The 19859-nt window shown below is 42.5% G+C and overlaps 1 protein-coding gene across 2 annotated transcripts in view; it reads left to right on the plus strand.

Annotated features, from left to right (window-relative positions):
- The first annotated feature begins 5158 nt into the window (after positions 1–5158).
- The window catches only part of BAZ1A (bromodomain adjacent to zinc finger domain 1A), a 120493-nt gene continuing 105792 nt past the window's right edge, over positions 5159–19859 (plus strand). Inside the window, exons 1-3 of one of the 2 annotated variants that reach the window (XM_055361308.2) lie at positions 5159–5194; positions 5401–5571; positions 16984–17262. In XM_055361308.2, coding sequence (XP_055217283.1) covers positions 5459–5571; positions 16984–17262 — 392 coding nt within the window. In that variant the 5' untranslated portion in view covers positions 5159–5194; positions 5401–5458. Of the gene's footprint in view, positions 5195–5400; positions 5572–16983; positions 17263–19859 lie in introns of those variants that run through there. The other variant, XM_031001894.3, reaches the window with a different exon arrangement.

Genomic DNA, 19859 nt, shown 5'->3' on the forward strand with positions numbered 1-19859 from the left:
CCTCACCTGGCCTATGACTTTTATTACCCCATTGCTTTCCTGGATGATTCTCAAAAATAATTATTTCTTTACTTTTTATTTTTTAATGTTAAGGACACAGCTGCAACAAAAATAATTATTTCTAATCATCAGTAATATAGCTTATCCCTATATGAGCACTTTAGGAAGGATGTATAATGGTATTTTAGCTCATTAATGGGGTGGGAGTAGGGTATATAAGAAAATTAGCTATTATTGAATCCAAAGAAAGAGCAGTGTGGTCTAAAGACACTAACTGGACAAGGAGACTCAGGAGGCCTGGATTCTGGTTCCTCAGCTTCAATTTCCTCAGGTGCAAAATGGAAGAATTAACAGAGGTCCCAAAGGTTTCTTTCAGGTGTAAGTGATTACTGTCTCACTAAACCACCTAAGTATAAAGCCTTTCTTAAGTTAATCAGTCAATATTAATAGAAGCTGCAGGAAAATTGTTCTAGTTCAAACTTTTTTCTTTCTTTCTTTCTTTCTTTCTTTCTTTCTTTTTTTTTTTTTTTTGAGACAGAGTCTCACTCTGTCGCCCAGGCTGGGGTGCAGTGGCTGGATATTGGCTCACTGCAAGCTCCGCCTCCTGGGTTCACGCCATTCTCCTGCCTCAGCCTCCCGAGTAGCTGGGACTACAGGTGCCCGCCACCATGCCTGGCTAATTTTTTGTATTTTTAGCAGAGACGGGGTTTCACCATGTTAGCCAGGATGGTCTCGATCTCCTGACCTCGTGATCCACCCACCTCGGCATCCCAAAATGCTGGGATTACAGGCATGAACCACCACGCCTGGCCTCAAACTTTAAAAATTTATATTCCGGGCCAGGTGCGGTGGCTCATGCCTGTAATCCCAGCACTTTGGGAGGCCAAGGCGAGTGGATCACCTGAAGTCAGGAGTTCGAGACCAGCCTGGCCAACATGGGGAAACCCCGTCTCTACCTAAAATACAAAAATTAGCTGGGTATGGTGGCAGGCGCCTGTAATCCCGGCTACTCGGGAGGCTGAGGCAGGAGAATCACTTGAACGCAGGAGGCAGAGGTTGCATGAGCTGAGATCGTGCCACTGCACCCCAGCCTGGGCGACAGGGCAAGAGACTGTCTCAAAAATAATAATAATAATAATAAAATAAAACTTAAAATTCCAGTCTTTTTTTTTTCTTTGATGGAATTTTGCTCTTGTTGCTCAAACTGGAGTGCAATGGCATGATCTTGGCTCACTGCAACCTCTGCCTCCTGGGTTCAAGTGATTCTCCTGCCTCAGCCTCCCAAGTAGCTGGAATTACAGGCATGTGCCACCATGCCCAGCTAATTTTGTATTTTTAGTAGAGACAGGGTTTCACCATGTTGGTCAGGCTGGTCTTGAACTCCTGACCTCATCCACCTGCCTTGGCCTCCCAAAGTGCTGGCATTACAGGTGTGAGTCACTTCGCCTGGCCCATAGTCTTGTTTTGTCTTTACTTCTAAGGCAGTATGTGTCTCAACATTGATATTTTAATCAAACTATGTCTTGATAGTATTAAATTAATATATGTTCTGCCTAACTAGAATATTCCCATTTTACGTGTCTTCATGCTGAAGGACGACTAATGGAGATTGATGGGGTTGTCGCTTGAGACTGGCGAGGATATGTTGGAGCATGAGTTCTCTGTTGCCCTTCAAATCATGCCCTGTAGATGACTTCATTTAGGACTGATCCTGGGGTCTTCCTTCTACATTTTATTCTAATCTTTTCTACTTCTCTTTTTGCATTATATTACTCATGATCATCAGGATTCACATAATTCTTGTATTGGTTGTATTTGCATTGTCTCTTTCCTATAAGATTATACATTTTTTGAAGCCAGGATACATTTATTTACATTGTATCCTTTACATGAGCTAGTACAGTGTCTTGGCACACAAAAGGAGTTTGACAAATGTTTAATTAAATTGTTAAAAATTAAATAATTTTAATATCATTGCTTTCTCTTTTTTTGTGCCACTTTAGCTTTCAGTTTCCTTGACAATATTTCCAAAAAATTTTTTTACACAAAGTCCTATGTTATGACAGTATCCTTTAACTACTTTCTGAATACAGCAATGAGCTTTTTATTCTCAAAAGCCAAGAAGTAGTAATTAACAAAGCAGGGAAGAAATCATGATACCAAAATACAGAAATAGATCATAAATTAGGTAAGCTTTTAGTTGTGAATGTGTAGAATACTTTAAATGTTATTTCATGAGGTAGTTTAGGTAGTCTATTCATTTGAGTATTTTAAACACATTAAAACTAAACTTTTGAACATGTTAATTATAATTTTCTAAACTTACATTGTTCTGAAATAACAATGAACAACTGTATAACATTCATCAAATGCCACAAATCTTTAAAATAAACCATATGTATATAATTCAGAGAAATAAGTTACGATAGTATTGAAATTTGAGTATGATCGTGAGAAAACTGAGCATTGATAGCTTTTGATGGAATAGAATAAAATTTTAAGCTAGTATAAGAAAAAACCCAACTTAAATATTTGTATTTAATAATAAAATAACGACTTTTGATCATGATTTGAATGACTTATTGAACAGTAAGATCTAATAAATATAAATACTGACATATTCAGAAAGAATTTCATCTTTATTTAGCTTAATTGTTAAATTGGGATTTTGAGTTGTGAGGGTGATGCTTCAATATAGCTTGAAAATTATCCATTTTCCCAATCCCCCTTTTGAGTTTACCTTTGTGGGCTCTAAATTTTTCACCTGGTAGATCAATAAATACTTTTTTTTTTTTTTTTTTTTTTTGAGACGGAGTCTCTGTCGCCCACGCTGGAGTGCAGTGGCGCCATCTCGGCTCAGGACAACCTCCGCCTCCTGCCTCAGCCTCCCGCCTCAGCCTCCCGAGCAGCTGGGATTACAGGCACCCAGCGCCATGCCCAGCTAATTTTTTACTTTTAGTGGAGACAGGGTTTCACCATGTTGGCCAGCATGGTCGCAACCTCCTAACCTCATGATCCGGCCGCCTTGGCCTCCCAAAGTGTTGGGATTACAGGCATGAGCCACCGCGCCTGGCCCAATAAATACTTTCTAGGCAGGGAATTCTAACTTGTCACTCAGTATACTAGTTGGAGACAGGTTTAAAACACCAAATCTTGGCCGGGCGCGGTAGCTCACGCCTGTAATCCCAGCACTTTGGGAGGCCAAGGCTGGCGGATCACCTGAGATCGGGAGTTTGAGACCACCCTGGCCAACATGGTGAAACCCCGTCTCTACTGAAAATACAAAAATTAGCTGGACGTGGTGGTGTGCCCCTGTAATCCCAGCTACCTGGAGGCTGAGGCAGGAGAATCGCTTGAACTCAGGAGGTAGAGGTTGCAGTGAGCCGAGATCGTGCCACCGCACTCCAGCCTGGGGGACAGAGTGAGACTCTGTCTCAAACAAACAAACAAACAAAAATTAAATCTGTAAACTCTTATTTGAAGAGTTTACCGATACTAAAGTATATACTTACTACTTACAGGAGCATTTCCAAACTTCTGTGACTGCTGTACGGTAAGGTGCATTAATAGTATTAATGAAATTTAAAACACCCAAAGAATAACGCCTTTCACAAATGTTTATTTTGCTAGGTGTATGAACAGTTAAAGCCAGCCTGAAAGATAAAAAATACTAACTCTTGATTTCGATTTCTTACATTTTCTGCTCCAAAGTACAAAGGAACTTAAATTTGAAGTTATAAAACGGATCCCACATTGTTTCTGTAATTATCATTTCGCAGTATTGGTAATAGGAATAACATCTTTGTCGAATAACCATTCCTAAAACTTACTTTTAGACTCATTCTTACATATTAATTTGCAAATAAGCAAATGTTAAGGACAGTATCAAAAAAGACTTTAAAACACATCTAGTGAACGTTCTGAGTTACTTCTAGTTTCGAAAATTCTATTGAATTCCAAGGTCACATGTATTATGTACATTAAACTTGTTTCCCTAAATAAAAGTTACTGATATGGGAAAGTTGCTTTAGGGGAATTTTCGCTAGTAAATCCATAATCCTTAAAATTCTAAGTGAATTAAACATTGATACTTTGCAAATATTTACAGCAGTGTAAATATTACCTTTTAAAGGTGCGTTAGTTTCAAGAATGCTGGGGTCCTACAAGCATGATGACACTTTGTAACACATACTTTTTTTTTGGTCTTTTCCTCTGCTCTCTAAATCTCTTAATTGCCATAAGTATTAAATAGAACTGATGTCAAGGTATCTTCTGTTCAAGATGGATGTTTACTAAACATGCAAAGTATTTTTAGAGATATAGATTCCAATTTGGAAGAAGAAAAATAGCAACAAATTTTCTTATTCATTTCTTTTCTCATCTTTAAAATACAAGTTAAATCGTAATTGGAATCCCTTTTCCCATCGTGTAGTCAAGCGTCTGTGCCAGACTTGAAGGCTTTACTTTGTTAGCCATGTGTTTATGAACCCCCAGCGCTTTCCCTAGATCTTTTGGCTGATAATCTCAAACATGGAGGATGCTTCTGAATCTTCACGAGGGGTTGCTCCATTAATTAATAATGTAGTTCTCCCAAGCTCTTCGCTGTCTCTTCCTGTATCAGTGACAGGCTGTAAAAGTCATCGAGTAGCCAATAAAAAGGTAGAAGCGAGGAGTGAAAAGCTCCTCCCAACAGCTCTTCCTCCTTCAGAGCCGAAAGTAGATCAGAAACTTCCCAGGAGCTCCGAGAGGCGGGGAAGTGGCGGTGGGACGCAATTCCCCGCGCGGAGTCGGGCAGTGGCAGCGGGAGAAGCGGCAGCCAGGGGCGCGGCGGGGCCGGAGAGAGGCGGTCCCCTGGGAGGACGGGGTCTCCCCTCGTTGCCTTTGTAGTGGAGAAGGTGGACAAGTGGCAGTCGGCGTGATCGCAGGTGAGGGTCGCTCAGGAGCCGGCCGGCGCCGGCCGGGAAGTGGAGGCGAGCCGGGAACAAAGCGGAGCAGCTCCGGGGTCCGCCCGCGGCGAGCGCCCTGGCGGCGTTGGGCTGGCCGGCCGGCCAGCTGCGCGCCGAGCACGTTGTGAGCCTGGCGGCGGCGGCGGGCGAAGAGCCGGCCCTGGGGGAGGGGGCCGCCGCCGCTCCCGCACTGCCCCCCGCGGCGGGGCGTCCTGCCCCATTGTGAGGCGGCGGCAGGACGAGAGGAGGTAGGGCGCGCTCGAGGGGCAGGGGCGGCGGCGGCTCCGCTCGCTCGACACCCGGGCAGCGGCAGGAACGAACTCGGCTCCGGTAGCGGCCGTGGCGCGTCAGTCACACAAAAGGCAGCCGAGCTTCTCCCAGCGCGCGGACCGGCCCACGCTGCCGCCGAGGGCTCCCCACCTTACCGGCTTTCCTTTCCCTCCAATTTTGATAGGGAAGCGGGGCCGGCGCGGGCGGCCGAGGGTCCAGGCGAGCCCGCGGGCGGACGGGAGATGCCGCTGCTACACCGAAAGCCGTTTGTGAGACAGAAGCCGCCCGCGGACCTGCGGCCCGACGAGGAAGTTTTCTACTGTAAAGTCACCAACGAGATCTTCCGCCACTACGAGTAAGAGCCGGGCCGTGTGCGGGGCCGCGGGGGGTGTGGGGACTTCCCCCGCAGCGCCCTTTTGTCTCTCTCCTTTTCCTCGCCCTGGGCTTCTGGCGGGGCGACTTGAAAGTGACGGGTGGCCCCCGGGCCCGCGGTTCTCTGCCTCCTGGCCTCCACCTGGAGAACGCGCGGGGCCAACTGGCGGCGGCGTGCGTGGGGAACGCGGGTTGGTAGTGGCGGAGGAGGCTGGGGTCCCTGGCCGGCCTCGGGGACCGCTCCTAGCCGCTGCTGTCGCCCTCCCGCCCTCCTGGCGGCGGGGCGGCGGAAACTCCCCGCCTCGCCCCTCCCCGCCGCGGCCACACGCGCACTCCGGGGCCAGTTCCGGGATCCCCTCCCGGCGGCCGAGGGGATCCCCGCTAGGGTCAGCGACGTGGGGCCGCAGTCCCTGGGCCGGGGAAGGGAATTCCTGCCCCGGTGGGCAGGAAACGACTGGGCTGGGCTTCGTTTTCTCAGTCGGGAGTGGGGTCTGACGTTGGAGCTGCCTGGGGTAGGGGAGAGAGGAGCGGAGTTGAGACTCGGTCTAGAAGGGAAGGAGGGGGCGTCCCTACGGGCCAGGGGTGGAGGGCGCGGGACGCGAGAGCCTCCGTCCGCGGCCTCCCGTCCGGCGCTGCTAGGCCTCGGAGTGCGACGCGAGCCGCGCTCTCTGTCACCGCCTCTTCTTGGTGACTAACTCTCGTCTCCGGGGAACTCAGCGTCTCCGCCCCCGGGAGATCAGTGAGGAAGAAGTCGCGGCTGGGCAAGGGGAAGAGGAAGGGGGAAGAAGCAGGGCCTTGGGCGCCCCTCGTTTTCACTTTCGCGTAGCCGGGAGCGCGGTGGAGGGTGTTGGGGGAGGGGGTTAAGACAAGTTCAACTCCAGACTCAGCCAGGCGCCGCTTTATCCCCCTGCGCATGTGGGCTGCCTGACATGTGCCACTCGCTATTGTTTTGATAAGAACGCGGAGCTGCTGGTGTAGTTACAGCTCCTACATTTTCAGCCCGTCGCTTAATTTATCCCAAGAGATCTAGTCCTGTGACACGGAGCAAGGGGGTGTGTTTTAGCGTCTTGTGTTTAAACAGGATCTCTAAGTGAGAACCTGACTTGATCAATCATTCGAAGAGGGTGATCCTCTCTTTTTCTTATGCTTTATCCTCTCCACTCAAAAGGAGTCCCTTTGTGGCTTGCAAACCAAGTGTAATAGCAACCAAGTAACGTCGCGTGTAAGGAGGCACCTTTTCTGAGTGGGGGCTTGATCAAGGGAGGGTTTTGGGCAAACTGTACCTGTCTAAGAAATGAATAGTGAGGTTAGAAAACTTCCTTTGAGCATTTATTTTAAGTAAACCTTTTTCTTCAGCTCCGCAGAAAGGGTTACACGTTAAACATGTTATATCCAGAGAAGTAGAGTACTTTTCGTCACAGTACTTTTAAGTAGGAGTGCACGTCTCGCTCTGCTCCTGTAGAGACTTGTTTTGTTACTCAAATAGAGTTCTCGTAACTAGTTAAGTGAACTTGGATTAGGTAATTGGACAAGGTTTTTTTTTTTTTTTTTTAGGATTTTAAAGCTACAGGCCTTGCTAACAATTATGATTAAAAAAAAAACTAAGAGTATCAACAAAATAGTAAATAGGCTTAAATTTCAAACTGCTTTCTCCTTCCACATAAGCAGTCTTTTAAAGAGGCTTTTCTCACTTTTAGAGGGTAGGATGAATATGACTGTTATCCTTTGTGAATTAAACACTCTTAAGGCACTTTGGTTCTTGAGCTGAATTATTCTAACCATGGAGAAATCTGAATTGCTGAAATACAGATTTTTCGCATTCCAGAACTATCTGTCTTCCATTATTTTTATTTATTTACTTATTTTGAGACAGGTTCTCACTCTGTCGCCCAGGCTGGAGTGCAGTGGCACAATCTTGGCTCACTGCAGCCTCCACCTCCTGGGCTCAAACAATCCCCCCCACCTTACCACCTTAGCCTCCTGAGTGGCTGGAATTGCAGGTGCATGCCACCACTCTGGCAAATTTTTGTATTTTCGTAGAGACGGGGTTTCGTCGTGTTGCCCAGGCTGGTCTTGAACTCCTGAGTTCAAGTGATCTGCCTGCCTTGGTCTCCCAAAGTGCTGGGATTACAGGTGTGAGCCACCGCACTTGGCCTATGCCTCACATTTTGTCTTCTCCAAGAACCTGAGCTCTTTGAGACAGTGACTGGCCAGGATACATCCTCAGTGATTATGTAGCAGAAACTCCTTACTACATTCTCCTTAACTAATTGCTAACTCTTGATTGACCTGCTTTTTCATAGGTAAAGAAGACTCAATAGCACATCAACTATAGACAAATGCATAAGCTAAGGTGCATAATGTAGTCTCTTAAATACGATTTATTCTGGCTGCGTGCGGTGGCTCATGCCTATAATCCAAACATTTTGGGAGGTTGAGGTGGGAGGATCACTAGAGGCCAGGAGTTTGAGATCAGCCAGGTCGAAATAGTAAGACCTTGTTTCTACAAAAATAAAAATATTCTTTAATTTTGGCTAGCCGACAACAATTTTGTTTATTTTTGCTGTGGATTGTTAAAAAATGGAACAGGTCTGAATACAGAAGTTCTTGACTTGTGGGATAGGAAAATGATTTGTTGTATTACCTAGTGACTTAATCTCATAAATAAAATAACTTTTTTTTTTTAGCCATGTAGACACTTGGAATATATTTCCCATCTTTGAGTGAGTCCAGCCTTCCATACAAAATGTATAACTCTCTTCCACAACATGACTAACAGGTGGTCCAAATTATGTTTCACCCTGGCTTTTCATTGGAAGAGGTTTAACTAGCTTACAAGGCATCCTGTTTTCATTGTTCATCTGCTCTCTCTTGTTAATAAGTCAGTCCTTTCAACAGCCTCCTTTTACAGGTGAGGAAACTGAAGTTGGGGTGGGGAGTAAATCCAAGATTACGGTGTCCAAAATTATTTTTCTAGTAACTGATAATGCTAGACTCTAACTCACATCAATTATTCTAGCATTTATGCTCTTTTTACTGTTTACTATCACATAGTGCTTATTATGGAAAATTCTTCCTAATATCTGTTGAAGTGTGCACTAAGAAAATAGGGGCATTGCCTGGAATTTAAACTGGCTGCCTAGATCTTTGTGTAGATACCACTCTGTACTGTCTGCTTAGACATTTGGTTTTTTTTATTGTACCCCAAGTGATTAAGCTCTAGGTATTCAATGGACACATCAGAACATCATCAATTTATAGTAGGGAAGAATGTCTTTCATACTGACCAATTCCTATACTAATGGTCAGTTATGTGTGAAATCTAGTTATAATCAAAGGCTATTTGGTGAGCATGGGGTTTTCAAAGGAAGTTGGATGATTTTCTTAGCTAGTGTCTTTAAATGAGATGTTTAGCTCCTTTTTAAGGAATAAGCCTGCCATATTGTCCTGATACTTGGATCCATGAGTCCTTTTTTCCTGGATGGTATAGCAGAGATTCCTAAATGCTTTTCTTTCTGAATTTTATCTTTTGTCTACTTAGCAGACACGTACTTAGTTTCAGATGTTTTAAATACATTTTTTCTTCAGACAATACATTGATCAGTTACTGCAATATTGTAGGTTGTAGTAACAACCTACCCCAAAACTTGGTGGCTCAAAATAACAACCCATTTTATTTGCTCACTATTCTGTGGATTGCCAATTTGTTTTCTGCTGGTTTCCTCTGGGCTCACTCACTTAGCTGCAGTCAGCTGGAGGCTAGGCTGAGGCAGGTTGGAGTAAGAGCCTCAGTCACAGGTCTGGGAACTCAGCTGGGATGGTTTTAGTTACCATGTGGTCTTTCAGCCTCAGAAAGAGGCTGTTTCACATAGTGATCTTAGAGTTTCAAGAGGGTGAGAATGGAAGTCACTCAATATCATTTCTTTATTATTTTGGTCAAAACAGATTACAAGGTCAGCCCAGATTCAAGAGGTCATGAAATAGACTCCAGCTCTTGGTGAGAAGAGCATGAATGTCATATTTCAAAGGAGCCTGCACACCTTTAGACCTCTTTGCAAACAGTCTACCACAAGCAGTTGCTATAGTTTTATAGTTGGGTCATCCTGATGGGATTTTGTGTGTTCACTGATAGTCTAATATATGTTATCCATCAAAACACAATGAAAACCATCCTAAGAACTTGTGGACATGCCTTGTTGTTTGCCCCATACTACCTATAATAATGATTCAAAAACTCTTTCTTCCTAGAATTTCTGTTGTTTCCTATACTTGCCCTCAGGAGCTGACAAGAAGAAATATCTTCAGATGTTTGAGATAGTTCTGTCTCTTTCTGCTCCCCTTCCAAATGTCTAACTTTCTCTCTTGAAAACATAAGAGTTTTTCTGACATTGTTTCTCTACCATACTGGTTATTCTTCTAGGATCTCTCTGCACATGTGGTACCTGAACAATAAGAATTGATAATATTTATTGACTGCACTTACATTTTAGGGGCATTTGCTAAGAATTATCTGATTTTATGTTATTTTATTTTATTTATTTATTTTGAGACGGAGTCTGGCCCTACCACCCAGGCTAGAGTGCAGTCACGAGATCTCGGCTCACTGCAAGCTCCGCCTCCCGGGTTCATGCCATTCTCCTGCCTCAGCCTCCCGAGCAGCTGGGACTACAGGCATATGCCACCAAGCCCGGCTAATTTTTTTGTATTTTTAGTAGAGACGGGGTTTCACCGTGTTAGCCAGGATGGTCTCGATCTCCCGAGATCGAGTGTATATATATATATACATACATTATACACACACACACATACATACTTACATACATAGAGAGAATGAGTGTGTTTTGGCCCCTAAGTAGAGTACACTTTGTTTTTATCTGAATTGTACTTTGTTTCTGATTTTTTTTTTGAGACGGAGTCTCACTGTGTCGCCCAGGCTGGAGTGCAGTGGCTCCATCTCGGCTCACTGCAACCTCTGCCACCCTGGTTCAAGCGATTCTCCCACCTCAGCCTCCCGAGTAGCTAGGATTACAGGCTCCTGACACCGTGCCCAGCTAATTTTTGAATTTTTAGTAGAGACGGAGTTTCACCATCTTGGCTATGCTGGTCTTGACCTCCTGACCTTGTGATCCACCCGCCTCGGCCTCCCAAAGTGCTGGGATTACAGGCGTGAGTCACGGCACCCGGCCTAGTTTCTGGTTTTTATGTCACAATTTAATCTTCCCCTACTAGGTTTTTAGTTTTTTAGTTTTCCCAATACCCAACAAATTAATAGTATGTTGCACTTTGTTCCTCAGTTTGTTCACCAGAGTGTTGGTTGACTCCGTATTACAGGTGCGTTCTTAAGAAAGTCCCTTGTAACTCAGCAACTTTTCCTTATGAAATAATGGTAAAGAGGAGGGGTCATCAAATTTTTTCCGCAAAGGGCCAGATAATCAGTATTTCAGGCTTTGCTTGGCCATAGGGTCTCTTGTACCTATCCAACTGTGCAAATGTAGTGAGAAAGCAGTTACTGACAACACCTAAAAATACGGGTATAGTTGTGTTCCCCCAAAAAAACTACAAAAACAGGTGGAGGGCAGGGTTTGGTCTCTGTGCCAGTAGGATGCCCACCTTTAGTGAAGAGGATGATTGAAAGAGCGCAGTCATAAATCTGACATTAATAACCTGTATTAGCCTAAATTTACATTCATATAAAAATACTTTGTATGTTATCATTTTTGCTCACAGTAGTCAAATGTATTTCTTGTAAGTTTCGTTAGTTACATTCTTATAATGTAGAAATTGAAGAGGCATTGTAACCAACCCCCTAGAATTCAGTATTAACAAATTCTGCACATTTAAATGTGTATGATAAATGGGTAAAGTGTGAGCAGATTACAGAAGTGGGAGAAAGTGAAGGTGTGTAATGTTAGAGATGGTGCTGTGCTGTTAGGGGGTTATGAGTAGGGGAGAGATGACCCTTGGACTTTTCTCCCTTAAAATGGCCACTGTGGTAGCATGTCCTGCCTCCTTAGGGTAAGTCTTTGTGCACAGTGAAGCTATAATGTAACAATAACTTTGTAGAGTAAATAGACACAAAGGAAACAAATGGCACAAACATTTTGTAGGAGATAGCAGAAACCTTGGGGTATAAAAGGGCAGCTATACATCACTGGTTGTGGCATTTGTACCATTGCTGTTCTTGGTATTTTTAGGCAGTGTTAAATCTAAATCGTGTTTGTTGCACTTCACTGCGTTTAGCTGTCCCCCTGCCATGGCATGAAATATCCCATGCGTGGCCTACTCGATACCCCAGGCACTTAGCTGCTGTGGCTAGAGCTGTGCTGTCCAGAACAGGAGCCATTACTTGGCCAGATGGGTTGTTAAGTACTTGAAATGTGATTAGTCCGAATTAAGATAGACATAAATGTAAAATATACATTGGATTTTTTTTTCTTTTTTTTGTTTGAGACAGAGTCTCGCTGTGTTGCCCTGGCTGGAGTGCAGTGGCACAATCTCAGCTCACTGCAACCTCCACCTCCCGGGTTCAGGTGATTTTCCTGCCTCAGCCTCCCCAATAGCTGGGACTACAGGCGCGTGCCACCACGCCTGGCTAATTATTTGTATTTTTAGTAGAGACGGGGTTTCACTGTGTTAGCCAGCATGTGCTCGATCTCCTGACCTCGTGATCTGCCTGCCTCGGCCTCCCAAAGTGCTGGGATTACAGGCGTGAGCCACCATGCCCGACGGATTTTTTTTTTTTTTTTAAAGAAGAATGTAAGCAAAGTATCTCAGTTTTTTAAAATGTTTATTACGTATTGAAATGGAATTATTTTGTGATATATTGGGTTATTTTTATTTTAAAATTTTTAAATGTGACCACTAGAAAATTTAAAATTATACATGTGACTAACCATTCTATTTCTACTAGCACTGGCTTACAGACTAAAGTATAAGGTATTTAGATTTGAAGTATAATTTTCTCAAGCAATACTAAGGATTGTTTAAGTTATTAGAAGTATACTTCATGTTATGGATATCCCAGTTACCCCGATTTGATCATTACACATTGTATACAGGTATTAATATGTATAACTGTTATATATCAATTTTAAAAAAGAGCAAAAAGTATACCAGTGTACATTATGTGCTAACTATGTACTGGTTTGAGAAGCTAAATATTATAGATATGTTTGTTTTTAAAGGAAAAAGTTAAGAACTTTTTTCCTTTTTTTTTTGAGATATTGTCTTACTCTGTCACCCAGGCTAGAGTGCAATGGTGCGATCTTGGCTCACTGCAACCTCGGCCTCACAGGCTGAAGTGCTCCTCCTGCCTCAGCCTCCTGAGTAGCTAGGACTACAGGCATGTGCCACCACGTGGACCTGGCTAATTTTTCCGTTTTTAGTAGAGACTGGGTTTTGCCGTGTCACCCAGGCTGGTCTTGAGCTCCTGGGCTTAAGCGTTTCTCCTGCCTCAATCTTCCAAAGTGGTGGGATTACAGATGTGAGCCACCATGCCCGAACTAGAACTTTTTTAAGAAACAGGGCTGTGCTCTGTCACTCAGGCTGGAGTGCAGTGGTGTAATCATAGCTCACTGCAGCCTTGAACTCCTGGGTTCAGGTGCTCTTCCCACCTCAGCCTCCTGAGTAGCGAGGACTATAGATGTGCGCCCCCTGGCTAATTTTTTTCTTCAATTTTTGGTGGAGACAGGGTCTCGCTTTGTTGCGCAGTCTGGTCTTGAACTCCTGGCTTCAAGTGATCCTCCTGCCTCAGCCTGCCGAAGTGCTGGGATTACAGGCATGAGCCATCGTGTCTGGCTAAGACCTACCTGTTAACATTACTTCCCCCCAAAAAAGTTCTAATAGTATTTTTAAAAATCTTTTTTTACCTTCTGAATTCTTCCCTTCCCTTTCTCTGAATTCTTAGGATATCTGCCTTCTATCTTATAAGGATAACTGCTTTTTATTTTGTATTTTTGATGATATACACCCATTATTTCCTGAACTAAACTTTAGTTCAAAAGGATCTTCTTTGTACTGAATTAAGAGCCATATAACTTGGCATATGCATGCTATTTCTGTAGATCTCATTTGAGTTAAGGTATGATTAGTTTCTCTTGCTTTATTTCCATAGATACCTTTTTAAAAAGTTGTTCTATAGACGTGTACAAAGGAAACAATCTGAATGGAATTGCCCCCAATTTTTGGAGATCAAACTAATAGAGATAACCTACACAGATAGATGTGCTAACCAGGAAATAGACATATAACAGTTTAAGTACTTTTAGAATGATGGGAGAAGTAAAGATTTCAGGAAGGAGGAAAAATTGAAGAATAATGAATTATATGGTTACATATAATTATAGAAAAGTAGAACAAAGTATAAAGCAGGAAAAAATTTTACCTGTATCTTACCACTTAGAGGCAGCCATTGTTAACCCTTTTGCATATGTATAACCATATGCATATATATAAAAAAATTTTTTTTCAGACAGTCTCACTCTTACACAGGCTGGAGTGCAATGGCATGATTGTGGCTCACTGTAGCCTTGAACTCCTGGACTGAAGCGATTCTCCTGCCTCGGCCTCTGGAGTAGCTCGAATTACAGGCTCATGCTACCACAGTGGGCTTTTTACATTTAAAAAAAATTATATTGGCTGGGCGTGGTGGCTCACGCCTGTAATCCTAGCACTTTGGGAGGCTGAGGTGGGCAGATCACCAGGTCAGGAGATCAAGACCATCCTGGCTAACATGGTGAAACCCCATCTCTACTGAAAATGCAAAAAATTAGCCAGGCATGGTGGCATGTGCCTTTAGTCCCACCTACTTGGGAGACTGAGGCAGGCGAATCCCTTGAACCTGGGAGGCAGAGGTTGCAGTGAGCCGAGATCATGCCACTACACTCCAGCCTGGGTGACAGAGCGAGACTCTGTCTTTAAAAAAAAAAAAAAAAAAAAAATTTATTGCGCTGTGTGCGGTGGCTCACGCCTATAATCCCAGCACTTTGGGAGGCTGAGGTGGGTGGATCACGAGGTCAGGAGTTCGAGACCAACATGGTGAAACCCTGTCTCTACTAAAAATACAAAAATTAGCTGGGTGTGGGGGCGTGCGTCTGTAATCCCAGCTACTCAGGAGGCTGAGGCAGGAGAATCACTTGAACCTGGGAGGCGGAGGTTGCAGCGAGCTGAGATCGCACCACTGCACTCCAGTCTGGGTGACAGAGTGGGACTCCATTTAAAAAAAATTATTGCAAAATGATATATGAGTAATGCTCATTAAAAAATTTAAACAGGACTGAATGCGGTGGCTCACGCCTCTAATCCCAGCACTTTGGGAGGCTGAGGTGGTGAATTGCTTGAGGCCAGGAGTTCGAGACCAGCTTGGCCAACATGATGAAACTCCATCTCTACTAAAAATACAAAAATTAGCCAGGCATAGTGGTATGTACCTGTAGTCCCAGCTACTTGGAAGGCTGAGGCACAAGAATTGCTGGAACCAGGGAGGCAGAATTTGCAGTGAGCTAAGATCATACCACTGTACTCCAGCCTGGGCAACAGAGTGAGATTCTGTCTCTGGAAAGTAAATACATAAATAAAAATAAAAATTCAAACAGGCTGGGCATGGTGGCTCATTCCTATAATCCCACTTTGGGAGGCCGAAGTGGGAAGATAGCTTGAGCCCAGGAGGTTGAGACCATCCTGGGCAACATAGTGAGACCCCATCTCTATCCTCTCAAAAAAATTAGGTGAGTGTCCTGGTGTGCACCTGTAGTCCCAAATACTCAGGAGGCTGAGGCAAGACAGAATGCTTGATCCTAGGTGATTGTACCACTGCCCTTCAGTCTGGACAACAGAGTGAGACTCTCTTAAAAAAGAAAAAAAAAATTCAAACAATATAGAATTATTTAGAATCACAAAAAAAAGTTTTCCTTTTCCTTCCTTCCCAGTCTCCCCTCCTTTCTCCATAGGGAATATCTTTACAGTATGTATATAAGTACATACATTTTTTGTGATTATTATAATTAATGTACATGGGATTGTGTATTCATTGATTCATGTTTTTCCTACCCATTATGTCTTAGAAATCTTTCTGTGATATAGATCTCTTGCATTTTAAAGGAGAGTGGATAGGGCTGGGAATGGTGGCTCATGCCTGTAATCCCAGCACTTTGGGAGGCCGAGGTGGGTGGATCACAAGGTCAAGAGTTCGAGACCAGCCTGGCCAACATGAGGAAACCCCATCTCTATTAAGAATATAAAAATTAGATGAGCATGGCCGGGCGCGGTGGCTCACACCTGTAATCTCAGCACTTTGGGAGGCTGAGGCAGGCAGATCGCCTGAGGTCAGGAGTTTGAGACCAGACTGACCAACATGGAGAAACCCCGTCTCTACTAAAAATACAAAATTAGCTGGGCATGGTGGCACATGCCTGTAATCCCAGCTACTAAGGAGGCTGAGGCAGGAGAATCCTTGAACCTGGGAGGCGGAGGTTGTGGTGAGCTGAGATCGCGCCATTGCACTCCAGTCTTGGCGACAAGAGTGAAACTCCGTCTCAAAAAAAAAAAAAAAAAAAAAAATAGCCGAGCGTGGTGGCGGGCACCTGTAATCCCAGCTGCTTGGGAAGCTGAGGCAGGAGAATCGCTTAAACCTGGGAGGTGGAGGTTGCAGTGAGCTGAGATCCGGCCACTGTATTCCAGCCTGGGTGACAGAGTGAGACTCCGTCTCAAAAAAAAAAAAAAAAAAAAAAAAAAAAAAGAGAGTGGATAGAGTTTTTGAAAATAGGTAAATGCACATATTAAGGAATTCCAGCAGAATAGAAGAGCACTGAATAGAATGGTTCCCCAGTCTTATCACTACTGCCTGTTACCTTGAGTTTTGTATGACATTCCAGAAATCTATGCTTCTATAGGTACCTTTTATTTTCTTTCCTTTTTCTCTTTTCCTCTTTTTTTTTAACACAAATGAGATCATCATATAGTTTCAAGAAAATACAGGAGAGATCAAACTGAAAATAGGTATTTTTCTATTAACATTAAGGGAAATGTTAATTAAGAACTTTATACTTTTTTAATGACTGATTTTTCATTATATGAAGTACTACTTTATTTAGCTTTTCTCTTGTTAGCTGCTTAAAGTTTTCAGTTTTTCACTGAAAAGCAGATGGAACTCAAAGTCTAGTTTTGACTGATGTACCTTTAAATTGCAAAATATAAATATTTAGTTTAAATATACTTTTTCTTATGTTTGTATTAATGTTATAAGTTGACCAGTTACCAAACCCTTGAGTTCTGTGAGTCTACATAAAATTTTGCATTAAAGGCACAAAAATAACCTGATAATGCTATCAGTTTTTAATGTAAAATTTGTGAAATGATAGGTAATGGGATTTTGTTTTTGTTTTTGTTTTTTAATCAGTGACTTTTTTGAACGAACCATTCTGTGCAACAGCCTTGTGTGGAGTTGTGCTGTGACGGGTAGACCTGGACTGACGTATCAGGAAGCACTTGAGTCAGAAAAAAAAGCAAGACAGAATCTTCAGAGTTTTCCAGAACCACTAATTATTCCAGTTTTATACTTGACCAGCCTTACCCATCGTTCGCGCTTACATGAAATTTGTGATGATATCTTTGCATATGTCAAGGATCGATATTTTGTCGAAGAAACTGTGGAAGTCATTAGGAACAATGGTGCAAGGTAAAGTACTTTTAATTTTTCCTCTTGATAAGTTTATATTCACATTGCTCAAAATCCAAAACACACAAAATGGTGACCTAAGGAAATCTTCCCTTTTACTGTGCTCCAGCTATTCTGTTAACCCACAGATAGCCCCGGTGTTAGCTGTTTCTTGTATGTCTTTCCAAAGCTAATTTATATATATGCCACCAAAAACATATACATGCATGCATCTGTATGTGTATATATAACATGTGTCTTATGTAACAAACATGCACAAATTCCTTCCCTTTTTAATGCAAAAGAACATATGTACTCTAGATCCCTTTTCACTTAAAAGATCTTGAAGGTTAGTCCTTTGTTACATAAGCCACCTTCCTTCTCTTTAATTTACTGTATAATAAAGTTCTATTATATGGAAGTTCCATCTTTAGAAGTAGAAATCTTTAGCTAATGGTATCTACTGTGTCCTCATTATGTCACCTAATAGTTTAAATATGCCAGTATTTATTGATAGGTTTTAGTGTTTTATTTAACAAAACCAGGATTGAGTTTTATATACTCCACTAAGTTCTCCTCCTTTCATACTTTCTCACATTGCTTTATTGAGCTGTAACTCACATACAATACACTTCTCCTTTCTGTAGTATACAAATGCAGGGTTAGTGCTCTTCCCTTTCACCGAGCTCTTCAGAAATAAAGTGGATTTTTATATGAACATTGAAAATGATACAATCTATGGCAATAAATTAAAAATTATCAATGTTTTCCTCAAGTCTGAAGCTGTGTGATTGGCTAGTCACTGACATTTATAATAATAAACTTTATATGCATTAAAACCTCTTGTAGCCTCTTGACTTTAGGTATTAACTGTTTTTTGGATGCCCTGCCCCCATTATTGACCTGAATACAATTTTTTTTTTTTCTGGATTTTAAACTTTGGAAGCCAAAAGTTATTTATGTTGTTACTATTATCTTATTTGGAGAATCATTATAAGTTTGTATGTAATGTTAGAATTAATGTCTTAACATTAATAATTAATGTCCTCAGGTGATCCACCCGCCTTGGCCTCTCAAAGTGCTGGGATTACAGGTGGAAGCCACTGCGCTTGGCCTAAGGCTTAATTTCTTAATATATTGGCTATTCTTTTTATTGTGTGAGACAAGGTCTCGCTCTGGGTTTGTTTTTTTTTTGTTTTTGGTTTTTTTTTGCTTTTTTTTTTTTTAACTTTTGGTATAGATGAGGTCTGGCTCTGTTGCCCAGGCTAGAGTACAGTGGCTCCATCTCAGCTCACTACAACCTCTATCTCCCAGGCTCAAGCCATCCTCCCACCTCAGCCTCCTGAGTAGCTGGGACTACAGGTGCATTCCACCATGTCCAACTCATTTTTGTATTTTTTGTAGAGATGGGGTTTCACCATGTTGCCCCAGCAGCTCTCAAACTCATGAACTTAAGTAATCCACCTGCCTTGGCCTCCCAAAGTGCTGGGATTACAGGCTGAGCTACCAAGCCCAGCCTATATTGGCCATTCGTAATTGGTGATTGTGCCTGAAGTTTTCCTCCCTTAAGTACAACATTCTAAATGTACTCTGTTAAAAAAAAAAAAAAAGAAAAAAAACTATGGAACTCTTGTTCTAATGCATTTAAATAATTAAGCATAGAATTGGCTTAATCTGAAATGTGCTTGTAAGAACAAGAGAACAGTACTTTATTAGTTATTTTTATCTAAAAACTAAGAATGGTTACAGTTATTAGATCCACTCCTTAGGTCCTTTGTTCCCATGATCACTTACATTATAAGTACCATAGGGTTGGGGCTTTTGGGGAGGGTGGAGGTTGTGGAACTTGAGACTAGAGACTCCCCAACTCCTCAACTCCTCCAAAGACTGGAGACAGCACGAATTAGAATTCATATGTATATTTTACTAATATATCCTTAAGGTTGGCATCTTTTACAAAGCTCTATTTTGTTTGTCTTCTCTGTAACTTGCTGTGAGCACCATTGACAAGGGAGTAGTAAGTAAGGTAAGAATAGTAAAAACAAAATACTAAGAGGTGGCATATGAAAAAGATTAATTGGGGATGATGAATTATAGGAAAATCATGATTTAAAGGAGGCTCAGTTAAGAGTTAAGTAGAAAAGGGGTCTCAAGATGCCAGTGGATAATCTAGTAAGTTTTTAAGCTAAGTAATTAAATTTTTTCAACCAATAGCAGAAAATCATCAGGAAAAGTATTTAGAAATAACTGAAAACCTCTTTCCCTTTTAAAATTAAGTTATGCTGTTGTTTTTCTGTGGATTTTTTTTTTTTTTTTTTTTTGACAGGGTCTGGCCCTGTCGCCCAGACTGGAGTGCAGTGGTACAATCAGAACTCACTGCAGCCTCAATCTCTCAGGCTCAAGCAGTCATCCCGCCTCAGCCTCCTGAGTAGCTGGGACTATAGGCATGTGCCACCACACCTGGCTGATTTATTTATTTTTTTAACTTTTAGTATAGATGAGGTCTGGCTATGTTGCTCAGGCTGCTCGCAAACTCCTGAGCTCAAACAATAATCCCACCTCGGCTTCCCAAAGTGCTAGGGTTATAGATGTGAGCCACTGCACCTGGCCTTTTCTGT

Source organism: Gorilla gorilla, chromosome 15, assembly GCF_029281585.2.
Source record: "Gorilla gorilla gorilla isolate KB3781 chromosome 15, NHGRI_mGorGor1-v2.1_pri, whole genome shotgun sequence".
NCBI lineage: Eukaryota > Metazoa > Chordata > Mammalia > Primates > Hominidae > Gorilla > Gorilla gorilla.